Source organism: Capricornis sumatraensis, chromosome 3, assembly GCF_032405125.1.
Source record: "Capricornis sumatraensis isolate serow.1 chromosome 3, serow.2, whole genome shotgun sequence".
In the NCBI taxonomy this organism is placed as follows: Eukaryota; Metazoa; Chordata; class Mammalia; order Artiodactyla; family Bovidae; genus Capricornis; species Capricornis sumatraensis.
This window is the reverse complement of record NC_091071.1, coordinates 162000493-162026688: the sequence shown is the minus strand read 5'-3', so window position 1 is coordinate 162026688 and position 26196 is coordinate 162000493. Positions and strand designations below refer to the sequence as shown.

Genomic DNA, 26196 nt, shown 5'->3' with positions numbered 1-26196 from the left:
ACCCAGAACCCTCTATGCATACATTATTGCAAACTATGAATTGCACTGCAGAAGGTAAGCAGGGATCGCTTGGATGGAGACCTGTTTTAAAACAATTTACTGTGTTGTCATTAAGTGAGGCTCTTAGGAGATCAGCATTTGGTTCGAAGACTTGCTGAGACTGTCCTTGCTGTGTACGTTTTCTGACCTGTAGCTTTGAAACGTGAGACATGAGCCATTACACTCACACCTGATAAAGTGTCAGTGCTAATGGAGGTGAGAAGGAGAATGGAAGGGTCAAATGTGTCTTCTGCAGCAACTGCATTCCACCACCAGGTTTATTTCTATCGAAAGATACGGCAGTGTCTGGATTTGCTTATTTATTTTAATTGAAGGATAATTACTACCTTGTGATGGGTTTTGCCATACATCAATATGACTCAATCAGTGTGAATCGGCCACAGGCATACATGTGTCCCTTCCATCCTGAACCCCCCTTGCACCTCCCTCCCCACCCCATCCCTCCAGCTTGTCCCAGAGCACCGGCTTTGGGTGCCCTGTTTTCATACATCAAGCTCTCACTGGTTATCTGCTTTCATATGGTAAGGTATATGTTTCAGTGCTAGTCTCTGAAATTATCCCAGCCTTTCCTTCTCCCACTGAGTCCAAAAGTCTGCTCTTTATGTCTGCATCTCTTTTACTGCCCTACGCATTTGAGTCAGTTCTAGTGAGGTGGGTGAACCTAGAGCCTCTTATACAGAGTGAAGTAAGTCAGAAAGAGAAAGGCAAATATCGTATATTAACATCTGGATTTTGCATAATGGAGAGATGGTGAGGGCGGTTAGGGGGAGATCTTGAATTAGTAGTGAAGGTGAGGACAAGAGAGGTGTGGGCAGAGGGAGTGGATGGGGGAGAAAACATCTGATGGAAGAACAGGTGGGGAGGACAGGGCTGGGTTCAAGAGGAGCCTCAGAGGCTCCTGGGCTCTGAGTGGGAAAAGTCACTGTGGGCAAGGAGAACGAGCCTAACAAGAGCCCTTTGAAGTCACCCCTCAAAGATCTAGGGGGTTGTAAACACCCCAACAGATGTGGAATGTCATATGCATGTGTAAATACTGAGGGGGAAGTTCTTAAATTTTCATCAGATTCTCAAAAGAAATTAGGAACCCCTTGGGTAGTGGAGATGCCATCCTTCACTTTGTTAACTGAGCACAGGAGTGCGGAGATGTAGAGCGCAGGTCAGGTCTGTTTTGAGCACTTGCTCAGCCAACAGTAGCGTCAGGGTCACGCTGGCTTGCAGGGTGGGAAAGGTTAATATACAGGGGGCAGACAGAAGAAGGTGGGCACTGAAGTTTCTGGAAATACGTTATCATTGGCTGGAGAGTGCCTTGCATGCTCACTTCTCCCTGCTAAGCCACAGTGGCCACCTCCCCAACCCTGAAGAATTCCACAGAGCCTGGACCCCCAGTCCATCCCTGGGGAGCCTCATTTGTGCTTCTGGGAAAGATACCAACAGTCAAGATCAGGAGGAGCGACCTCTGATCTTCCTTCTGCTTATCTGTGTCATATCCTTTGTTTTCCTTTTGGCTTTTCCTGGGACTAGGAAGTGGGCTCACTCAGAAAATTATCTGCAGGTGGTTTTGTTTCTGACCAGTTTATAAACACGCAAGGACATTTGTTCTCATCAATAAATGCAAAAATAATATTGGGGATTGCACAATTGCACTCATCTCACATGCTAGTAAAGTAATGCTCAAAATTCTGCAAGCCAGGCTTCAGCAATATGTGAACCGTGAACTCCCTGATGTTCAAACTGGTTTTAGAAAAGGCAGAGGAACCAGAGATCAAATTGCCAACATCCACTGGATCACGGAAAAAGCAAGAGAGTTCCAGAAAAACATCTATTTCTGCCTTATTGACTATGCCAAAGCCTTTGACTGTGTGGATCACGATAAACTATGGAAAATTCTGAAAGAGATGGGAATACCAGACCACCTGACCTGCCTCTTGAGAAATCTGTATGCAGGTCAGGAAGCAACAGTTAGAACTGGACATGGAACAACAGACTGGTTCCAAATAGGAAAAGGAGTATGTTGAGGCTGTATATTGTCACCCTGCTTATTTAACTTATATGCAGAGTACATCATGAGAAACGCTGGACTCGAAGAAACACAAGCTGGAATCAGGATTGCCGGGAGAAATATCAATCACCTCAGATATGCAGATGACATCACCCTTATGGCAGAAAGTGAGGAGGAACTAAAAAGCCTCTTGATGAAAGTGAAAGAGGAGAGTGAAAAAGTTGGCTTAAAGCTCAACATTCAGAAAACGAAGATCATGGCATCTGGTCCCATCATTTCATGGGAAATAGATGGGGAAACAGTGGAAACAGTGTCAGACTTTATTTTTGGGGGCTCCAAAATCACTGCGGATGGTGACTGCAGCCATGAAATTAAAAGACGCTTACTCCTTGGAAGAAAAGTTATGACCAACCTAGGTAGTATATTCAAAAGCAAAGACATTACTTTGCCGACTAAGTTCCAACTAGTCAAGGCTATGGTTTTTCCTGTTGTCATGTATGGATGTGAGAGTTGGACTGTGAAGAAGGATGAGCACCAAAGAATTGATGCTTTTGAACTGTGGTGTTGGAGAAGACTCTTGAGAGTCCCTTGGACTGCAAGGAGATCCAACCAGTCCATTCTGAAGGAGATCAACCCTGGGATTTCTTTGGAAGGAATTATGCTGAAGCTGAAACTCCAGTCCTTTGGCCACCTCATGCGAAGAGTTGACTCATTGGAAAAGACTCTGATGCTGGGAGGGATTGGGGGCAGGAGGAGAAGGGGACGACTGAGGATGAGATGGCTGGATGGCATCACGGACTTGATGGACGTAAGTCTGAGTGAGCTCCGGGAGTTGGTGATGGACAGGGAGACCTGGCGTGCTGTGATTCATGGGGTCACAAAGAGTCGGACACGACTGAACGACTGAACTGAACTGAATATTGGGGAAGCATTCCATTTCCCCCCCACCCCAGACATTTATATCCCAAAAATAATAAAAAGCTTGGAAGAAAAATGAGAAAATATAGTGCCATAGAGGAAAAAAAAAAAACAAACCCACCACTTAAAACTGTGCTACTAGGAGACAGCCATTGTTAACATTTTGTTACATATATCCAGGGGTTTTCCTGAAGGTCTGTTTGTGTTTAAGATACAGTGTGTAGTGTAAATGCATATGTGTGTGCCAGCTAAGTTGCATCAGTCATACCCAACTTTTTTCGACTCTATGGACTGTGGCCCACCAGGATCTTCTGTCCCTGAGATTCTCCAGGCAAGAATACTGGAGTGGGTTGCCACGCCCTCCTCCAGGGAATCTTCCTGACCCAGGGATCAAACCCACATCTGTAGTTCCTGCATTGCAGGCAGATTTTTTACCGCAGAGCCACTGAGGAAGCCCGTAAATGCATCTATTTGAACATAAAAGGAATCATACTGTTCATACTGTTTTTCACTTAAAGATATGTGTGTTTCATAAATGGCACTTTCACATTAAGGAATATGCTTCTGTTTATCATTTTTATTGGCTGTCCTGTCATCCAGTCCATGATATGTCAGGATTCTTTTTTAAACCTATGCTCAATTCAACTTTTGGGGGGATGGAACTTTTTATTGTAAACAATATTACAGTGAATATTCTTGCATGCATATCTTTGTAAACTTGTGTGATTATTTCTTTGAGCTAATTTCCTAGGAATGGAAACCCATGATCCAGGAGAATACATACTTATTTCCATATTGCTCTCCAGGAAGAAACCTTGTACCAATATTTACTCCTATCCAGAGTGCAAAGAAGCTTTTATTTCCTTGAAAGTGAAAATGTTAGTAACTAAGTAGTGTCCAAGTCTTTGTGATCCCATGGACTGTAGCCTGCCAGGCTCCTCTGTCCATGGGATTTTTTTTTCAGGCAAGAATACTGGAGTGAATTTCCATTTCCTTCTCCAGGGGTTCTTCCCAACCCAGGGATCAAACCTGCATCTCCTGCGTTGGCAGGTGGATTGTTTTTCCACTGAGCCACCAGGGAAGCTCTGAGGAGACCTTTTATTTTTATTTTATTTATTTATTTTAATTACTTTACAATAGTGTATTGATTTTGCCATACATCAACATGAATCCGCTACAGAGACCTTTTAAATGCAAATCTAATCTTTGTCTCTCCCTGCTTAAAATCACCTACTGGCATATCATTGTCTTTAAGACCTTTAACTGGATCATCAAGACCTGGGGGGTCTGGCTGCATCTAGTCTTTCTAGGCTTGTCCTGGGCCCCCTTTGCCTGCTTGATTCCCGAACAGCAGTGTCACACTCTTCTTCTCAGTAATGTTCTTCCTGTGTGTCTCCTGCCTCTCAATCCCCTCTGCCTCCCCCACTGGCCATACACCTTTTGGTTGTTGTTTAGTTGCTACATCGTGTCCGACTCATGTTCTAGGTGGAAAGTCCACCCCTAGGCCTTCGGAGAAGGCAATGGCACCCCACTCCAGTACTCTTGCCTGGAAAATCCCATGGATGGAGGAGCCTGGTGGGCCGCAGTCCATGAGGTCGTTGAGTCAGACACGACAAAGTGACTTCACTTTCACTTTTCACTTTCATGCATTGGAGAAGGAAATGGCAACCCACTCCAGGGTTCTTGCCTGGAGAATCCCAGGGACGGGGGAGCCTGGTGGGAGGCCGTCTATGGGGTCGCACAGAGTCGGACACGACTGAAGCGACTTAGTAGCAGCAGCAGCAGGCCTTTCTTATCATTCTTACTGTAATCATAGCAAGCAGGAGGACTCTTCCAATTGAAGTAGGCTCAAACATCACTCCAACTGGTCTTTGAAAATAACAAATACCTCAGCCGTAGTCATTCTTTAACATTTTCCAGCTACTTTTCAGTGTTTGTCTTTCAGTTCACAGGAGAATATTCTGTAATTTCCAGCTCATTTTCACAGGCAAATGTCATCAGTGCTTTATTCTCATTGAGATTTTAACTTGCCTTTCTTTGATGTTGAGCATCTTTCATGTAATTACTGATCCTTCAGATGTCTTTGGGGTTCCCTGGTGGCTCAGATGGTAAAGAATCTGCCTGCAGTTCAGGAGACGTGGGTTCAGTACCTGGGTTGGGAAGATCCCCTGGAGAAGGAAATGGCTACCCACTCCAGTATTCTTGCCTGGAGAATCCCAAGGACAAAGGAGCCTGGCAGGCTACAGTCCATGGGGTCACAAAGAGTCGGACACAACTGAGAAACTACTTTCACTTTTTTACTTTCATATGTCTTCCCTAGTGAAAGGTCTTTTCAATTTTTTGCCCAGATTTTAAAAGTTGAATTTTTGTCATATCATTGAGTTGTTAGGGTAATTTGCATATTCTAGATACAAATCCTTTGTTAGATAAACATTTGGCTTGTCCATTCATTCTTTATTTTTTCCCCCAGCAGTACATCCATCCATATATTCTTTTTCTAAAATTAATTTATTTTTTGTTGAAGGATAATTGCTTTACAGAATTTTGCTGTTTTCTGTCAAACCTCAATGTGAATCAGCCATAGGTATACATATATCCCTTCCCTTTTGAACCTCCCTCCCATCTCCCTCCCCATCCCAACCCTCTAGGTTGATACAGAGCCCCTGTTTGAGTTTCCTGAGCCATATAGCAAAAATATGGAACACTTTATGAATTTGCATGTCATCCTTGCTCAGGAGCCATGCTAATTTTCTCTGTATGGGTCTAATTTTTTACTATATGTGCTGCCGAAGTGAGCACCTTCCATACATTCTTAATGGGTTGTTTCGGTTTTTTTTTTTTTGGTGAGGAGCAAGTGCTTTTTTTTTTTTTTTTTTTTTGGTAATCTCTAATTTATCAATTTTTTTCTCTTTTGGTTTATTCTTTCTTTGCCTACCTTGTGATGATGACATTTTGCCCAATGTGTTCTTCTAGAATTTTTAAAAATAGATTTTGCTTTTAGGTTTAGGTCTTGAGTTAATTTTTTGTGGGTATGGTGTGACTTAAGGATGGAAGTTTATTTTTTCCCCATGTGAGTACAAAGTTATCCTAGCAACTTAACTAACGGAATTCATTAGCACATTTTTTAAGGAAATGATTGACTATCTGTACATCTTTTTTTATCCCTTTGGCTGTTTTTTCAAAATCAAAGTTTTTATTTTGAGATAATTGAAACTTCAGACTTCGTGAACAGTTTCAGTAAATAATGCAGAGAGATCCAGTGCACAGTTTACCCTCAGTGGCAACATGCCGTAGAACTACAGTACAGTGTCTTTCCCAGCTTACTGACATTGACGCAGTCAAGATCCAGACCATTTCCATCACAAGGATTCCTTATCCTGTCCTTCGATAGCCATGCCCATTTTTTGTCCACTACGGGAAAATTTCCTTAATCCCTAGAAAGTGCTAATCTGTTCTGCAGCTTTATAACTTTGGTATTTCAAAAATATTTTCTGCATGGAATCATATAGCACGTAACCTTTCAAGTTTTTCACTCAGCATAATTCTCTGGCAGTTCATCCAGATCATTGCGTGTATCAAGTGTCTTCCTTTTTATTGCTGACCTGCCTTCTATGGTATGAATACTCCACAGTTTGTTTAGCTATTCACCTGTTGAAAGAAATCTGGGGTCTTTCCAGTTTTGAGCTATTACAGAGAAAGCTGCTGTAAATCTTCGTTTACAGTTTTTTTGTGTGAATATAAGTTTTCACTTTTTTTTCTGTAACATTTACCCAGGAATTCAAGTGCTGGGTCATTAAGTAGTTGATGTGGACTTTTCAAAAAAAGAAAAAACAAAAAGATGTCAGAGTATTTCCAGAGTGGCTTAACCACTTTTTCCTTCCCATTAACCATGCATCATAATCCAGTTTATCTCTCTCCTTGCCAGCATTTGATATTGTCTTCATTTTTTATTTTAGCCATTTTGATATGTGTTTAGTGATGTCTTGTGGTTTTAATTCAAATTTCCCTAATGATAAATATGGGCTTCCCTGATGGCTCAGCAGATAAAGAATCTGCCTACAGTGCAGGAGACACAGGAAATGGGTTTGATCCCTGGGTCAGGAAGATCCCCCGGAGTAGGAAAATGGCATCCCACTCCACTGTTCTTTCCTGAACTCTCCCATGGACAGAGGAGCCTGGCAGGCTACAGTCTGTGGGATTGCAAAGAGTCAGATATGCCTGAGTGACTGATGCAAACACGAATGATAAATGATGTTGGACACCTTTTCGTGTGCTTATCTTACATCTGCACTTACTCTTTGGCCAAGTATCCCTGCATGTCCTTTGTTGACTTTCTAATCACATCCCACATATCAAGGCTACAGACTATCAGTATGATTTCTGACCACTGATGTTGACCTTGATCACTTAGCTGAGATAGTGTTTATCAAGTTTTTCCCCTGTAATGTTATTCTTCCCCACTCTTTGCATATTTTACTCTTTGGAAGGACCACACTGAAGGAATAGGGAGTTATACCAACCTCTTTGAAGGAAAAGTTGCTACATAAACTGTGTGAAATTCTTCTGTAGGAGAGATTTGTCTGTTCTGCCGCATTTGTTTGTATCAGTGTGATGTTATGGATATTTATTTTATATTTTGAGTTAAATTCAGAACATTTTTATTTATTTTGTTGCTCAGAATGTTCCAGATTTGGACATTGGGAGTTCTTTCATTTGGCTCCTGTTGTCCCCGGACGATGAACATACTCCGTTGTTGTGTTGGTGGTGGTTGTGTGTGTTTTATATGCTTTCTGGCAGTGAAGATACCCCAGTCTTATCTTGTATATTTCTTGCTCCAGTCTTAGAATCAGCCATCTCTCCAAGGAGAATGGTTCCTTTTATTGCAGAATGGTACTAGAAACCAAGATCTGGCCTCAAGCTGTGCTCGATATTCCAGGCATGCCTTTGCTTCCAGATCCTCTCAGCTGACATAGCAAGTGAATGCGCCCGTATACTAACCCATGTATTTATAAATATTGCCATTGTGTTCAGTTCAGTTCAGTTCAGTCGCTCAGTTGTGTCTGACTCTTTGCAACCCCATGAACTGCAGAAAGCCAGGCCTCCCTGTCCATCACCAACTCCTGGAGTTCACCCAAATTCATGTCCATTGAGTCAGTGATGCCATCCAACCATCTCATCATCTGTCGTCCCCTTCTCCGCCTTCTCTCAGTCTTTCCCAGCATCAGGGTCTTTTCAAATGAGTCAGCTCTTCGCATCAGGTGGCCAAAGTATTGGAATTTCAGTTTCAACATCAGTCGTTCCAATGAACACCCAGGACCGATCTCCTTTAGGATGGACTGATTGGATCTCCTTGCAGTCCAAAGGACTCTCAAGAGTCTTCTCCAACACCACAGTTCAAAAACCTCAATTCTTCGGTGCTCAGCTTTCTTTATAGTCCAGCTATCACATCTATACATGACTATTGGAAAAACCATAGCCTTGACTAGATGGACCTTTGTTGGCAAAGTAATGTCTCTGCTTTTTAATATGCTGTCTAGGTTGGTCATAACTTTTCTTCCAAGGAGTAAGCATCTTTTAATTTCATGGCTGCAGTGATTTTGGAGCCCAGAGTGGGATTCAGGATTGGGAGCTTGTATACACCCATGGTGGATTCATGTCAATGTATGGCAAAACCAATACAGTATTGTAAAGTAAAATAAAGTAAAAATAAAATTTAAAAAAATTAAAAAATTAAAAAAATAAATAAATAAAGTCAGCCACTGTTTCCACTGTTTCCCCATCTACTTGCCATGAAAGGATGGGACTGGATGCCATGATCTTAGTTTTCTGAATGTTGAGCTTTAAGCCAACTTTGTCATTCTCTTCTTTCACTTTCATCAAGAGGCTTTTTAGTTCTTCACTTTCTGCCATAAGGGTGATGTCATCTGCATATCTGAGGTTACTGATATTTCTCCTGGTGATTTTGATTTCAGTTTGTGCTTCTTCCAGCCCAGCCTTTCTCATGATGTACCCTGCATATAAGTTAAATAAGCAGGCTGACAATATACAGCCTTGACGTACTCCTTTTCCTATTAGGAACAACAGTCTATTGGAACAACAGTATGTTGTTCCATGTCCAGTTCTAACTGTTGCTTCCTGACCTGCATACAGGTTTCCCAAGAGGCAGGTCAGGTGGTCTGGTATTCCCATCTCCTTCAGAATTTTCCACAGTTTATTGTGATCCACACAGTCAAAGGCTTTGGCATAGTCAATAAGGCAGAAATAGATGTTTTTCTGGAACTCTCTTGCTTTTTCCATGATCCAGTGGATGTTGGCAATTTGATCTCTGGTTCCTCTGCCTTTTCTAAAACCAGCTTGAATATCTGGAATTTCACAGTTCATGTAATGTTGAAGCCCGGCTTAGAGAATTTTGAGCATTACTTTACTAGTATGTGAGATGAGCACAATTGTGTGGTAGTTTGAGCATTCTTTGGCATTGCCTTTCTTTGGGATTGGAATGAAAACTGACCTTTTCCAGTCCTGTGGCCACTGCTGAGTTTTGCATAGCCATCTATATCTGAATTAAGCTAAACATGAATTTACACTAATTTCTCCAACTCTACTCCATTACTACATGGATCATTCCAGTCTTCTCTCTTGTTTATCTGGAAATTCCCACACCAACAGCAAGATTCCTGGCTAGTACCATCCAACATTATTTTACGTGTTTAATTCCTGTGTACATGCAGAGCAGTATCAGAATTCTTAAGCTTGTGTCCTTGTAGGACACTAGAGAGTACAGAGCTGGTGTCTGGCTCCTTTTGCCTTTGGCACTACCAACTCTGCCCATCCCAAGGTTACTTAGGTCAGCACTGCCCCTCACCCCTCAGTGAGCTTTGTGTCATACATTTGTATATACTCTTGGATTATTTTCTTCACAGTCTGCATTCTTTTCTGGGATCTTCCAACTAGAGGGCTTGCTTTTATTTTTCCTATAGAAGTACAGTTCTCAAGCACCATGTTTTGAAAAGGCTGCCTTTCCTAAATAGAACTGCTTCTAAACATTTATCAAAAATCGGTTGGCCATATTTGTGTGAATTCTCCCTTCTATCTCATTGATCTATGTCTCCATTCCTTTGCCATTACAACTCCATCGTTATTACCATGCACGCTCCATCATTCAGTCATGTCCAGCTCTTTGTGGCCCCATGGATTGAAGCCTGCCAGGCTCCACTGCCCATGGAATTTCCCAGGCAAGAATCCTGGAATGGGTTGCCATAGCCTTCTTCAGGGGATCTTCTTGAGCCAGAGATCAAACCCATGTATCCTGCATTGGCAGGCGGATTCTTTATCACTGTGTCACTTGGGAAGTCCCAAGTATAATGTTAGCTATAGAGTTTTTAGATTTATTTCTATCAAGTTGAGGCAGTTACTCTCTATTCCTTCTTTGCTGATAGCTTTAGTTATGAATAGCTATTGAATTTTTCCAAATGCTTTTTCTGCATCAATTGATGTTATCATATGATTTTTCTTCTTTAACCTATTAATATGATGGATTATATTGATTGATTCTCAAATATTGAGTTAATTTCTTGTCTCTCTGGAGTAAACACCATTTTGTCATAGTGTACAATTCTTTTCTATATCACTGAATCCTGTCCTTTAATATTTTGTTCAGAATTTTTGTGCCCATATTCATGAGGCATATTTGTAGTTTTCTCTTTTTATTAGTATTGTCTTTGACATTTTTATATTTAGAAGTTCCATGCAGTTTTTTAATATATCTTCCATTTTCATCCTCATCTTTCCCATGATTTCCCTTCACATTTTGAACAAATTTCTTATTTATTCACCATCATCTGTTGCTGATATTTCTGGATCTCTGAATTTTGACTGACTTTCCTTCTGGATATGGATCCCATATTCCTGCTTTTTGTGCACATCTGGTATTTTTTTGTCTGACTGCTGGTCATTTTGAGTTAAGTTTTTGAGTAACTGAATTTCTTTAAAAAGTGCAGGGCTTCTTTGTGGCAAGTAGGTAAGTTACTTGCTGACCCGATTGATTCTTTCAAGGTTTGTTTTTTATTTTGGAAGGTGAAACTCTAGTAGCGTTTACAGTAGAGATAATTTTATCCTGCTACTTAGATGCGACCTTTTCCTCTGTGGATGCCCGGGGCAGGGGTGGTGGGGAGGTCAGTGAAATGTCCGTATTCCAACTTGGGAAAGTTGAAATACTTCCCAGTCCTCTGTGAGCTGTGGGCACTGTTCATCTTTCCTCCCCTTTGCTCTGCCTGTGGCATTTCGACCGACTCAGGCACAGTATTCAACAACAAACTCAGGGGTGCAGCATATGTCTGGTGCTCCTTTTCTGTGTGGCTCTATCTTCTGTGGTGGTCTGTCCTACAAATTATAGCTCAGTCGCTCAGTTGTGTCCGACTCTTTGTGACCCCATGAACCGCAGCACACCAGGCCTCCCTGTCCATCACCAACTCCTGGAGTTCAACTAAACCCATGTCCATTGAGTCAGTGATGCCATCCAACCGTCTCATCCTCTGTCGTCCCCTTCTCCTGCCCTCAATCTTTCCCAGCATCAGGGTCTTTTCAAATGAGTCAGCTCTTCGTATCAGGTGGCCAAAGTATTGGAGTTTCAGCTTCAACATCAGTCTTACCAATGAACACCCAGGACCGATCTCCTTTAGGATGGACTGATTAGATCTCCTTGCAGTCCATGGGACTCTCTACCTGCATGCTAAGTCCTTTAAATCATGTCCAACTCTTTGCGACCCTGTGGGCTGTAGCCCACCAGGCTCCTCTGGCCATGGGATTCTCCAGGCAAGAATACTGGCGTGGGTTGCTGTGCCCTTCTCTAGGGGATCTCCTAGCCTAGGGGTTGAACCCATGTCTCGTATGCATTCTGCATTGGCAGGTGGATTCTTTACCACTAGCACCACCTGTGAAGCCTGAGCTGCTCCAAATTCCAATTATGCCCCTCAGTTCAGCAAAACCACTGTGTTCTGAATTGGTTCCAGGCAGAAAGCCAGGATGGTGTTGGTACTCTGCTGTTTTCTTTCTCTCTCTCAGCAATCAGTTAGACACTGCCTGTTGTCTAATGTTTTAAAGGTTTTTTTTTTTTTTAATACATATGTTTTGTTCACTTGTTTAATTATTTACAGTGGGAAGGCAAGTCAGGTTCCAGTTACTCCATCATTGTAGAGGTTCCAAGTAATTATTCAGATTCATTTCTTCTGAAATAAAAGGCTTGTACAGTATGAAGGTGGAGAAGGCAATGGCACCCCACTTCAATACTCTTGCCTGGAAAATCCCATGGACGGAGGAGCCTGGTAGGGTGCAGTCCATGGGGTTGCTAAGAGTCGGACACGACTGAGCGACTTCACTTTCACTTTTCACTTTCATGCATTGGAGAAGGAAATGGCAACCCACTCCAGTGTTCTTGCCTGGAGAAGCCCAGGGACGGGGGAGCCTGGTGGGCTGCCATCTATGGGGTCGCACAGAGTCGGACACGACTGAAGTGACTTAGCAGCAGCAAGTATGAAGGAGTTATAATTAAAGCACCCATTCCAGTGCCTGGCACATAGTAGGCTGAAATTTTATAATACTAGATATTATGACTATAATAACTTTCATTGATATCACTCAGTGGAAGCTCTATTAACCCAGGGATTTACTGACAGCAGTGACTTTTGGTTTCTTATCTCTCTCATTTTAATTTATCCAAGGGAAGCATACAGAATTAAATAGTACACTTGTAAATTTGCATAAATATTACCAAAAGTGATACCTAGTATACAGATTGCCTCTTAGAAAGTAGTAGATTGAAAAGCAATTGGAAAAGATTTAAAGTTCAGACTCTGATTTCCAGCCTTAGTCAAGTAGAAATTTCATTTCATGTTCTCTTTGCAAATGTTATTCAAGCACAATGATGATTTAAAAGTAATTGATTTTCCCCACTCAAATAAAAAAAGTAAGCAACTCACGAAAAAAGTAATCTGGCTCAACCCTGCAAAAGCGTAAAGATTTATTAAGTAAACTATGAGTGGAGAAAGATGATATAATGTACTGAAGACTCTTCTACTAAAATAGGTTAGAATGCATATTGCTTGGAGATTGAATGGTGAGGTGTTGAAATGTACATTAAAATACAGTACTCCTAATACAAAGAAACATAAATGAAACCCAATTTACTCCCTGTGTGCGCAGTTGCTCAGTCATGTCTGACTCTTTGTGGCCCCATGGACTGTAGCCCACCAGGCTCCTCTGCCCATGGCATTTTCCAGGCAAGAATACTGGCGCAGGGTGCCATGCCCTCCTCCAGGGCATCTTCCAGACCCAGGGATCTAACCCATGTCTCTTGTGTCTCCTGTATTGGCAGGCAGATTCTTAACCACCAGCACCACCTGGGAAGCCCATTATTTGTAATAAATCTTCACATACTTTGCATAAGACTAATAACAAAGTGCATTATTACTCTAAGGCAAAAAGAGCAGTCATCTTTGAATTTCTCCTGGGTGAAATTTTCCTTGAGTGGCTCCACCGTCAGAATCACCACATATTCCTACCCCAAGCACGCAACACTATGAAGACCTCAGCTGTAGCCAATTAAGGGATAACAATTCAAGTAGAAATGTTGGCATGTTCATGTAAACTAGGCCAGTGGAGTAATTCTAAAGGTATCTTTGTACTGTGAACTGCTCTGAGATTCTTCCTGTGCTGTGGAAATAGCTGCTGGCAATTTGGGCTCCTGACTGGCATGGAGCTTCATCATAAAGTAATGTCACTGAACCCCAAGTATAGCTCTAAGAATACGGTGGTGATGAAAACCAGATTGGGATAGGTTTGGAATTCCCTCTGGGTCCTGGTTCTTTGGTTCCTGGGTCTTAGAGAGTTGATAAATGTCTGTAGAATAAGTTAATCCTATTTTCCCCTGCCATTCTCTATTCCTACCAAGTCCTTCCAAATTAGTGAGTGCTAAGAAGAGATAAATCTGAGGATCTTGGACTTTTCTCAACGATTTTAGAGCCACTTGGAGCTCCAAGAGCCAAAACATGCATTAGGGCTGCTCTGGACCTGAACTTGGCATTTATCTCCCCAGGAAAGCTCTGGATCTGAGCAGGACTGGACTGACAGCTCTAGGACTGCCCAGAACGTAGGGAATTAGAAAGGTTTGACACTGATGTTAAACTTCTGGAGCAGAGTGGGGCTTTTGAGTTTTGCTAGGCTAACAACCTATTCCAGTGTTCTCTCATGGAGAATCCCACGGACAGAGGGGCCTGGTGGGTTACAGACCATGGGGTCGTAAAGAGGTGGACAGGACTGATCTTTCAGTGACTAACACTTTCACTTTCAGGCTGTGGCAGTAGGGAGAAGTCAGGTCATTTCTGTAGCTATTGCTGCAAAGGTGGCAAAACTTCTTATTTCAGAATTTGCAGGATTCAGATAGCCAGGGAAAGAAAGCTATTGTTTAGTAAATACCTCAATTAAGCTTGTCTTGCTAAATGGGTGGAAAGCAGTACTGATGTGTATATTTGTCAGGGCCTGTGATTTCATCCTTTTATTCTTCTCATTTATATGTCTCTTCAACTAATCTATACCAGGTAATGCCATTTGTAATAGTTTAGTCTATGCGCTTTTCCAGTCAGAGTGATTGCCCCATTAATAGCAAGACAACCTTTGAAACAGGTTAGTAAGAGGCAATCAATTTCATGTCTTTCCTATTGACATAAATGACTATTTATTGCAGGAAACAACTTCGCTTAGACACTGCTGAATTATAATCAACCTAGTAGGACCTGGACGTAGTAAATGTTTCATTTGACAGATTTTACTTTAAAAATAGATGCCAGGTGTGAAAAAAGTGTGAAATGAAACAGACATGAACTATTTTGGTTTGAGATTCTGCCTCTAAAATGGTCTGTGAGGGACATATGGTGGTTTTATAAATGCAAGGTAAACCCATGGCAGATAGAAAAGCACTTTAACACTAATTAAAGAAGCCTGGAAGCAATTACCCAAATGCACACTGAGCCATTGCCTTTGAAGACTGACAAAATATTTGATTTGCTCCTTGGCTTTAGTTATGACGATAGCAGTGATCAGAGATTTTTTTTTTTTTAATATCACCTTTTTCATTTATCTCAGCAAATGGAGGTATATTTAGGGAGCTTGGGATTGACATGTACACACTGCTATGTTTAAAATGAATAACCAACAGGAACCTACTATATATATAGCACAAGGAATTCTGTGCAATGTTATCTGTCAGTCTGGATGGGAGGGGAGTTTGGGAAAGAATGGATATATGCATATGTATGGGTGAGTCCCTTTGCTATCCACCTGAAACCGTCACAACATTGTTAATCGGCTATACTTCAATACAAAAATAAAACGTTTTGTGAAAAAGATAGCAAGAGGTTTCTAATAAACAGCTTGGCTTTTCTCATTTTCAAACCTTTTTAAGTAACTACCTCAATTTGAAGTATCCTGTATTCAGTTTTGATGTCACCTCTTCTAGAGGGGTACTCATTTAGTGTTGACTCACAGTTTGGCCTTAAATCACACAAAGATGGCTTCCCATTGGTAACTTCCAATAACAAGCTATTGCTTGCAAGTTGGCCTTTTGACCACAGTGACATCAGCCCCCGTTCTGGCTTGTTAGTTTAAACCAGGCTTTCTCTGAGAGAGGCCAGGATGCCCCCAGATGCTGGGAGTAGCAACGTGAGGAGCCCGGGTCACGATTTTCATTATGGATGGACCCGAGCAGTGGTGAGCTCCCCTCGGGCACTGTTCCCAGGGAAGATGGGCTAAAGCCTGGGCTCCCCTGAGAGATCACAGCTGTCTTTCCTTAGGTGGGCTTGATGCTCTCCCTGAAGCGTATCCCGGGGTTTGGAAAGGAGATTGCATTTGTATTCCTGACTCAGGCGAGGCACGCAGCTGCGCCCTAGAATTATCCAGAAAATAGTCAGATGTCCAGACACGCACAGTCAAACACCTGGCTCCCCAAAAAATCATAAACTGTGAGTTTTTTGGCTTTCTGGAGCTTCAGAAAAACAAATAAGAAGATTCAGCTGATTCCATCTAAAACAAAATGATTTCTTTAATAAAATCAGGAACCCAGGTTTGTTTCTCCCATACACCATGAAAGGATTATTCAGACATGAGAATCAGCTTCAGATCACAAATTTGATAGATTGAAGGAGATTCTTTTTACTGGCACCATTTCTTTTCCTTTTTTAAGTTTCACTTGAGTGAAGGATGTCCTGCCTGGAATTCTGAGAGACTTCTGGAACTTTATGCAAACAGCCAGTTGGGCTGCAATGCAGGAGAGCACGTGCGGTCCGTCACATCAGTAGTGCCCAGCTCTGTGCGACCCTATGAAGCGTAGCCCACCAGGCTCTTCTGTCCATGGGATTCTCCAGGCAAAAATACTAGAGTGGGTTGCCCTGCCCTCCTCCAGGGGATCTTCCCGACTCAGGGATCAAACCCACATCTCTTATGTCTCCTGCATTGGCAGGCGGGTTCTTTACTACTCGCGCCACCTGGGAAGTCCATGGAGAGCTTGAACCTAGCCATAGATCTTTGCTGAGCCAGAGAAGTGACGGGGGTCAGAGCCACTGGGGCGGCTAGCTGGCTCACTGCTGCTTTCCTTTATCTCCTTAGGGGAAGAGTGTGACATCGATATCAATGAATGTGACAGTAACCCCTGCCATCACGCCGGCACCTGCCTGGACCAGCCCAATGGTTACACCTGCCACTGCCCACATGGCTGGGTGGGAGCAAACTGTGAAATCCGTGAGTATTCCTGCAGCTCAGTCTCTGTGATTTTCCATTCCATTTTCATTCAATGAGATGAAGAGGCTGACTGTGTCCAGCCAGCCCCATGTCACTCTTAGAAGAGGCAGTGAGGCCCAGAGTTACCCGGAGCCCCCTGTACCTCCCGGGTCCCGGTTGAGTATTTTTGCTCACTGCTTTATGCTGCTCCCCCTCCTTTCTGAGCCTGAATCCAGCCTTCCCACCAGGATGAGAATGCACCGATGTCATCCCGAGTTCACGGCTGCAAGACGGCCAAAAATGTGCTTAGCAGAGAAGCGTTAGAATCCGATCCAAAAAGAGAATCTTTGTGTTGAAAGCATAAATTAAGCACACACACACACACACACACACACACACACACACACACACACACACACACACAGAATGTAAATTCACTTCGCATTTGTGTCTTCAAATGTATTAGGTTCCATCAGTTGCCCAGAAAGAAGTCCAGGAAGGATGGGCATCACACAAAACCTGAAAAGCATTTTGAGCTGCTTAGAGCGAGGTGTTCTCTGCAGATGGACTCACAGAAGTTCGACAGTGTCAGAAACAGGACTATATATGTTAATATGAAAGTCAGGTAGCTACTAGGATCAAGGTGAAATGAGAACCGCACTGGAATTGGGTTGTTATTTTGTCAATCACTAAAAACTCAACTTTGAATGGTGTTTTTCTTCTCATTTAAATTAGGCAAGGCAGTTGAGTTTGCATATTTCTCTGGGGCCTTCTCACCTGCTCTTCATCAGGCAAAGACAAAGAGGCAGCTATGTAGACATAGCCCTGTCTTGTCAGTCTCCCTCCTGGGCTGGCCTGCCTGCTGCCGCTTCTCCTCCAGGTGGCAGTGTTTCAAGAACAGACCCCTCCTGGTGGTCCAGCTCCGGCTTATCTGCTAATTCTTAGTGTGTGTCTGAAGTGGAGGTGTGGTCAGTATCTGGAAACCTTTTTATCCACAAATATGGACCATATTCTTCAGCATCAACTTGACCGGTAAAGGTATTTGCGTTCCTGTCTACTCTTTGTCTCTTGTCTTGGCTCAGGGCTTGAGAGAGGGGGAGATGAACTCTTTTTAGGACTCCCCCTTCAATCTTTTCAAATACTCATCCTCAATCTTTTCAAATACCCATCCTCAATCTTTTCAAATACCCATCCTCAATCTTTTCAAATACCCATATACTGAATGGTCTTAGGGATTCTTGGTCACAATAGGTGAGAAACATTCTGTTGTTGAAGAAAGGGAAGGAAAGAGATTCCAGTGGTACAAATGCTAAGGGCTATGATTCGATGCAAGATATTAAAACTAAAGTAGGTCCGGGATGATTAAATTCTGTCTAGTGAGATCTGTTGAAGGAAAGGATCCCACATTTGGGCCAACAGATTTGGTTCTTGTCCTGGCTGTGGCACTTCTTGTGTTAGTTGTGCTGAGCCTCAGAGTACTTATCCAGTACTGATAAGTACATAAGTACTTATTCAGAGTACTTGTGAAAATGGGACCCATTTTCATTCTAAAATTTGGTAATTCTGTGAAATGTCAAATTTCATGCCTCATGGCAGATCTTGGAGAAGGAAATGGCAACCCACTCCGGTGCTCTTGCCTGGAAAATCCCGTGGACGGAAGAGCCTGGTAGTCTACATACAGTCCATGGGATGGTGAAGAGTCAGACACGACTGAGCGACTTCACTTTCACTTTTCACTTTCAGGCATTGGAGAAGGAAATGGCAACCCACTCCAGTGTTCTTGCCTGAAGGATCCCAGGGACAGAGGAGCCTGGTGGGCTGCAGTCCATGGGATGGTGAAGAGTCAGACACGACTGAGCGACTTCACTTTCACTTTTCACTTTCAGGCATTGGAGAAGGAAATGGCAACCCACTCCAGTGTTCTTGCCTGAAGGATCCCAGGGACAGAGGAGCCTGGTGGGCTGCCGTCTATGGGGTCGCACAGAGTGGGACATGACTGAAATGACTTAGCAGCAGCAGCAGCAGCAGCAGCATGGCAGATCTATGTATAATTTTAAATTTCTAGTTGTGAAAATAAATATATAGGAGAGGAGAGTATGGATAAGAACTCAGAAACACAAAGGATGCCCTTGAGAAGTTTTGAAGTAAAATCGTATCATTATTTTTTTTTAAATCTAAATTTTACTTCTTTCTGGTGATGATATTATAGGCAAAAGATATACATGGATGGAATAATCAGGATGAGAGGTGACTTCATGTTCTAGTGACATCATATTCTAGCTCTGTGACCTGGACAAATAACTATATCTCAGCCTCATCTTTCTCACTTGTAAAATGGTGATAGAAAAGTTTCTTGGAGGATTGAGATTAAGGATCCTTTGTGCCGATCTCTGCTGTGCAGCAGTAGACACTTAAATAGATGCTAGTTGCCTTTTCTCTGTCTTTCTGTGCTACTGTAGCCCTTATACCTTGAGCTAGCAGGCGAGGACTTGCCTTTGACAATCGTGTTTTTAGGTGATGTATGCCCAGGGCACAGGCCACTCTGAGTGTGTGGATGTGTTGGGCACATCCCAGTACATACTGGGTTCCCTGTTCTCCCAGAATAGCACTTTCCATTTGGTGATCTCACTTCTACTCTTCATTCAGTCAAAGGTGTTAAAAATAAATGTTATCACAGATAAGGCTCTGTCACATCTCAGTGTTGATTGCTTCCATCCTTGACCTGACTGTAAGAATGGAGAATGAATGTGTAAGATTCGTGATGACACACAGGTGGAGCTAGTGACCAGTGCTGAGATAAATGGACCTGAATCAAAAGAAGAGATCTAAGGGCCAGGAACGAAAGGAAAGTTTGGGCCATGAGTGGGCAGAGATGATATGAGGTCTCTAGTCCTCTGTGAGCCAAGGGACCCATGGTCTCTGAATTTCTTTCTAACCTGGAACATCTGTGATTTTCTGAATCAGCTGGAAACCAGGAGAAGGGTGCCTGAAAGATACAAGGTCAGGTTGGTAAATCTCAATAGGAACACTCAGAAGGAGAACAATAGTGCTGTTAGAGTTACAGACAGTCCTGCTGATTGAGAATCGGCCAGTTCTATACACTGAGTCAATCCTAAAGGAAATCAAGCCTGAATATTCGTTGGAAGGACTGATGCTAAAGCTGAAGTTCCAATACTTTGGCCACTTAATACAAAGATCTGACCCATTGGAAAAGACCCTGATTCTGGGAAAGATCGAAGGCAACAGAAGAGGGCAGCAGAGGAAGAGATGGTTGGATAGCATCACCAACTCAATGGAAATGAATTTGAGTTAACTCCAGGAGATAGTGAAAAACAGAGAAGCCTGGAGTGCTGCAGTCCATGGGGTCACAAAGAGTTGGACACGACTTAGTGACTGAACAATAACAACAATGTATATTGAGCAGTTGAATCTATTGTTAAGCCATTGAATTAATAACATTCTGCGGTTGAGAAGTAGGATAACAGGGTATCTTGGATTTATGCATTTAGTGGAATAATGGAATAATGGAATAATCCAGGGCCTCCTATTGTCAAGTGTCAAGCATTGTTGTTGTTGTTCAGTCATGCATAGTGCCCGGAATATAAAGATTAATGAAGTAGCCCTTGCCTTCAGGATCTCATTATCCAAGGGTCGATCCATATATGTGACGGGAGTTGCTGTATAAGACTTCACTCAGGCAGCTCCAGGAACCCAGGCAAGGAGCAAGGTTGGATGTCTGGGGCTTCCTTGTCCCCAAATGCATGGAATTTAATAATGGTTAAAGAAACCCATCAAACAGTGATATGAGCAGTCTTTATTGTACAGATAGATTCAGTTCTTTGGTTCCTATTTTTATAAACTGCTGCTGCTGCTGCTGCTGCTAAGTCGCTTCCGTCGTGTCGGACTCTATGTGACCCCATAGACAGCAGCCCACCAGGCTCCCCCGTCCCTGGGATTCTCCAGGGAAGAACACTGGAGTGGTTTGCCATTTCCTTTTCCAATGCGTGAAAGTGAAAAGTGAAAGTGAAGTCGCTCAGTCCTGTCTGACTCTTAGTGACCCCATGGACTGCTGCCTACCAGGCTCCTCCGTCCATGGGATTTTCCAGGCAAGAGTACTGGAGTGGGGTGCCATTGCCTTCTAAGATTCTTTAAAAAACAAAACTTATTTGGGATTAACATATATACACTACTATATATGGGCTTCCCTAGTTGCTGAAGAATCTACCTGCCAATGGAGGAGATGTAGGTTCGATCCCTGGGTTGGGAAGATCCCCCAGAGAAGGAAATGGCAATCCCCTCCAGTATTCTTGCCTGGGAAATCCCATGGACAGAGGAGCCTGTTCACGGTGCTATACACCTGGAACTAGCACAACATTGTAAATCAACTATACTGCAGTAAGAAAACAAAGTAAAATGAATTAATCTTCCTCCCCATCAGTACACCCCCACTTCACTCCGCAAAGGTGACCAGTGTTGCCCATTTATTCTGGATTCTTTCAGATGATTTCAGTCACTATGTAAATCCCATTTTATGGTGGTTCAGATGGTAAAGAATCTGCCTGAAATGCAGGAGACCCGGGTTCAATCTCTGGGTCAGAAAGTTCCCCTGGAGAAGGAAATGGCAACCCACTCCAGTCTTCTTGCCTGGAGAATTCCATGGACAGGGGAGCCTGGGGGTCTACAGTCCATTGGGTTGCAAAGAGTCAGACATGACCGAGCAACTAATACTTTCACTTTCATAGACACTGTTCAGCATCTTGCATTTATCCTTAATATATCTTGAATGCTTATCCATGCTGACTTAGTACAGATCTTCCTTAATTTTTAACATCACACAATGTTTCTTAAATTCTCTATAATTTACTTAATAAGACCCCTGTTGATTGACAAATAACTTATTTTCAGGTTTTTGGTATTAAAAAGAATAGTAGAGTGAAAATTCTTATATATGTATTTACTTGTGTGAGAATATCAGAATATTAGTAGGATAAATTCTCAAAAATGGAATAGTCAAATGAAGGGGTCCTTGAATTTTTCATGAGCTTTTACTTATAAATTGACTCTTTGCAAATAAAACTTCTCCTCTTGGCAGCAATGGTGTTGGTGTCTGAGGTTGATTTGCAAATCCCACTTAATCCATAATTACTTTATTAAATACTCTGAACACCACTGACCTCTGGGGAGCAATTGTGGCTAGATGTGGTATTGCAACCATCACCATCATCCTTCTTCAGAACTCTTTTCATCTTGCAAAACAGTAACTCCCCATAACTTCCTCCCCTACCCCTGGCAGTCACCTACCTACCTTCCTTTCTTATTTTCTTCCTTTCTCCCTTTTTTTTTGTTTCTTCCTTCCTTCCGTCACCTGCCTCCCACTCCAGCCTCTAGTAACTACCATTCCACTCTGGGTGTTGTTTTTTTTTTTCCCTTTATGTTGCACGTGTAACTGACATCATACAATATTTATCTTTCCGTGTCTGGTCTGTTTCTCTCAGCAGAATGTCCTCCAGTTCATCTACGTGGTTGTAAATGGCAGGGACATCTTTTCAAAGATGCAAATCTAAATCCCTCAGACCCTCCTTCCCACCATTGTTTCCATCCTTTTCACACCAAGCTGCTATTAAAATACATTCATGACTAAAGACCAAAGGCCATGCTATCGCCTGTTGGAAGCTGCAGGATTGCCCCTGCACTGAGGGGAGGTGCCCCGTCCCCACTTGGCCACTCTCCGCTTCGCTACCTGGGGGCAAGCAGCCACCCTGTCCCCCTTCCAGTCCCTCACTCTGCTCTCCACCCCTCCCAGGTCTTTGCCTGGGTCAGCCTTCCCTTCTCTCCCCTCCATCCCCGGCTAATAGGTACTCCCCCTTAGAGCCTTGCTTGCTGTGGACCCCACCATGAAAGCTCTCCTCATTCCCCAGTTAGATGGCACAGCTTTTGTCCCCTCCCGAGGCACTGTCGCCTTGGTCCCTCATGGCTTAGCACGCTTGCACTTCCACATCTCTGAAAAGACTAGGGCATCCATGTGCACACTCTTCTCTAAGTTTTCCCTCTCTCTTTATCCCAGGCATCCAGCGTGAGGCCTGGTACCTAGTACATGCCGTTGTTGTTCCATCCCTAAGTCGTCTCTGACTCTTTGTGACCCCATGGATTGCAGCACACCATGCGTTCCTGTCCTTTGCCATCTCCCAGAGTTTGCTCAAACTCATGACCATTGAGTCAGTGATGCTGTTTCAGTTCAGTTCTGCTCAGTCGCTCAGTTGTGTCCGACTTTTTGTGACCCCATGAATTGCAGCACGCCAGGTTAACTATCTCATTATCTGCCTGCCCCTTCTCCTCTTGCCCTCACTCTTTCCCAGCATCAGGGTCTTTTCCAATGAGCTGGCTGTTTGAATTAGGTGGCTAAAGTATTGGCGCTTCAGCATCAGTCCATATATAGTACATAGTAGTTGCTTACTGATACTTGTTCAGTAATGGGACCACTAGGAGGGATTCGAGCTCTGCCTTCTGTTCCCTCCCCTCCTGCCTCTTATGAAGGTTAACAGGGTGTTCACTTTTCCCAGTCTCATTGACTGCTTTGGTTGTCAAGCTAATTTTTAGCTACAGAAAACATAAAGAAACTTGAAATCCCTCCTCACAGTTATTCTAGGCAATAGATGGTTCCAAAATTCTCTAGCTATCTAAGTGATATCTACCTAAAACACACTTTTCAGTTCAGTTCAGTCTCTCAGTTGTGTCCGACTCTTTGCGACCCCATGAATTGCAACACGCCAGGCCTCCCTGTCCATCACCAACTCCCGGAGTTCACTCAGACTCACGTCCATCGAGTCCGTGATGTCATCCAGCCATCTCATCCTCTGTCGTCCCCTTTTCCTCCTGCCCTCAATCCCTCCCAGCATCAGAGTCTTTTCCAGTGAGCCAACTCTTCACATGAGGTGGCCAAAGGACTGGAGTTTCAGCTTTAGCATCATTCCTTCCAAAGAAATCCCAAGGTTGATCTCCTTCAGAATGGGCTGGTTGGATCTCCTTGCAATCCAAGGGACTCTCAAGAGTCTTCTCCAACACCACAGTTCAAAAGCATCAATTCTTCAGCGTTCAGCTTTCTTCACACTCCAACTCTCACATCCATATATGACTACTGGAAAAACCATAGACTTTTACTCACTTTCAAACTTTTTAGAAGTATTATTGGGGCATAGACTTGGATTATTGTAACACTGAATGCTTTGCCTTGGGAAGAAACCGAGATCATTCTATTTTGAGACTGCACTCAAATACTGCATTTTGGACTCTTTTGTTGACTATGAGGGCTACAGCATTTCTTCTAAGGGATTTTTGCCCACAGTAGTAGATATAATGGTCATCTGAATTAAATTCACCCATTCCAGTCTATTTTAGTTCACTGTTTTCCTAAGATGTTGACGTTCACTCTTACCATCTCCTTCTTGTGATTAGTCGCTCAGGTTGTGTCTGACTTTGCGACCCCATGGACTGCAGCCCACCAATGCTCCTCTGTCTGTGGGATTCGCCAGGACAGAATACTGGAGTGGGTTGCCCTTTCCTTCTCTAGGGCATCTCCTTCTTGACCACATACAATTTACCTTGATTCATGGACCTCACATTCCAGGTTCCTATGCAGTATTGTTCATTACAATGTTGGACTGCTGGCTCAGACGGTAAAACATCTGCCTGCAATGTGGGAGACCAGGGTTTGATTCTTGGGTCGGGAAGATCCCCTGGAGAAGGAAATGGCAATCCACTCCAGCACTCTTGCCTGGAAAATCCCATGGACGGAGGAGCCTGATAGGCTACAGTCCATGGGGTCACAAAGAGTCGGACACGACTAAGCGACTTCACTTCACTTTCACTTCACTTCACCAGGTACATCCACAATTAAGTGTTGTTTCCACTTTTGCCCAGCCTCTTCATTCCTTCTGGAGTTATTAGTAATTGCCCTCCCCTCTTCCCCAGTAGCATATTGGACACCTTCCTACCTGGGGTCTCATCTTCTGGTGTCATATCTTTTTGACTTTTCATACTGTTCATGGGGTTCTTGTGGCAGGAATACTGGAGTGGTTTGCCATTCCCTCCTCCAGTGGACCACGTTTTGTCAGAACTCTGCACTGTGACCCGTCCATCTTGGGTGACCCTGCATGGCATGGCTCATAGCTTCATTGAGTTAGACAATCCTCTTCGCCATGACAAGGCTGTGATCCATGAAGGGGTTTTAAATACAGAGGCAGACAAATTAAATAATCTGACTAGATTCACCCAGGTAAAAGACTGGTTCCAAATAGGAAAAGGAGTACATCAAGGCTGTATATTGTCACCCTGCTTATTTAACTCATATGCAGAGTACATCATGAGAAACGCTGGACTGGAAGAAACACAAGCTGGAATCAAGATTGCTGGGAGAAATATCAATAACCTCACATATGCAGATGACACCACCCTTATGGCAGAAAGTGAAGAGGAGCTAAAAAGCCTCTTGATGAAAGTGAAAGAGGAGAGTGAAAAAGTTGGCTTAAAGCTCAACATTCAGAAAACGAAGATCATGGCATCTGGTCCCATCACTTCATAGGAAATAGATGGGGAAACAGTAGAAACAGTGTCATACTTTATTTTTGGGGGCTCCAAAATCACTGCAGATGGTGACTGCAGCCATGAAGTGAAAAGACGCTTACTTCTTGGAAGAAAAGTTATGACCAACCTAGATAGCATACTCAAAAGCAGAGACATTACTTTGCCGACTAAGGTCCATCTAGTCGAGGCTATGGTTTTTCCTGTTGTCATGTATGGATGTGAGAGTTGGACTGTGAAGACGGCTGAGCACCGAAGAATTGATGCTTTTGAACTGTGGTGTTGGAGAAGACTCTTGAGAGTCCCTTGGACTGCAAGGAGATCTAACCAGTCCATTCTGAAGGAGATCAACCTTGGGATTTCTTTGGAAGGAATGATGCTAAAGCTGAAACTCCAGTCCTTTGGCCACCTCATGAGAAGAGTTGGCTCACTGGAAAAGACTCTGATGCTGGGAGGGATTGAGGGCAGGAGGAGAAGGGGACGACAGAGGATGAGATGGCTGGATGGCATCACGGACTCGATGGACGTGAGTCTGAGTGAACTCCGGGAGTTGGTGATGGACAGGGAGGCCTGGCGTGCTGCAATTCATGGGGTCACAAAGAGTCGGACACAACTGAGCAGCTGAACTGAACTGAACTGAAGTGAAAGAAGCACAGATATAGGTTATGTATTTTAGAACTAAATTTACCAACTGATCGAGGTCTCTTTTTGGTGGAGGAAAGATGGTCAGTGGGTCAGCTTGAAGGCTGACTGTGTTTTTACCTTAAGCAGAGGCTCTGAGTCCAGCTCCTATGTAGCTCCTACTTTAGGACCCATTAAAATCTTAAAGGCGACAGCACTTCAGGAAATAACAAATCTCAAGCAAATTGAGTTTATGC

The 26196-nt window shown here is 43.2% G+C and overlaps 1 protein-coding gene and 1 non-coding gene across 2 annotated transcripts in view; one reads left to right on the top strand and one right to left on the bottom strand.

The window, feature by feature from the left end:
• Positions 1-26196, top strand: part of DNER (delta/notch like EGF repeat containing) — a 374284-nt gene that overhangs the window by 334590 nt on the left and 13498 nt on the right. Inside the window, exon 11 of the mRNA XM_068968497.1 lies at positions 16631-16762. Within this exon, the coding sequence (XP_068824598.1) occupies positions 16631-16762 (132 nt within the window). The remainder of the gene's footprint in view (positions 1-16630; positions 16763-26196) is intronic.
• Positions 5668-5776, bottom strand: LOC138077245 (U6 spliceosomal RNA). The gene has a single exon (XR_011144708.1). It is a non-coding gene; the product is annotated as a U6 spliceosomal RNA (small nuclear RNA).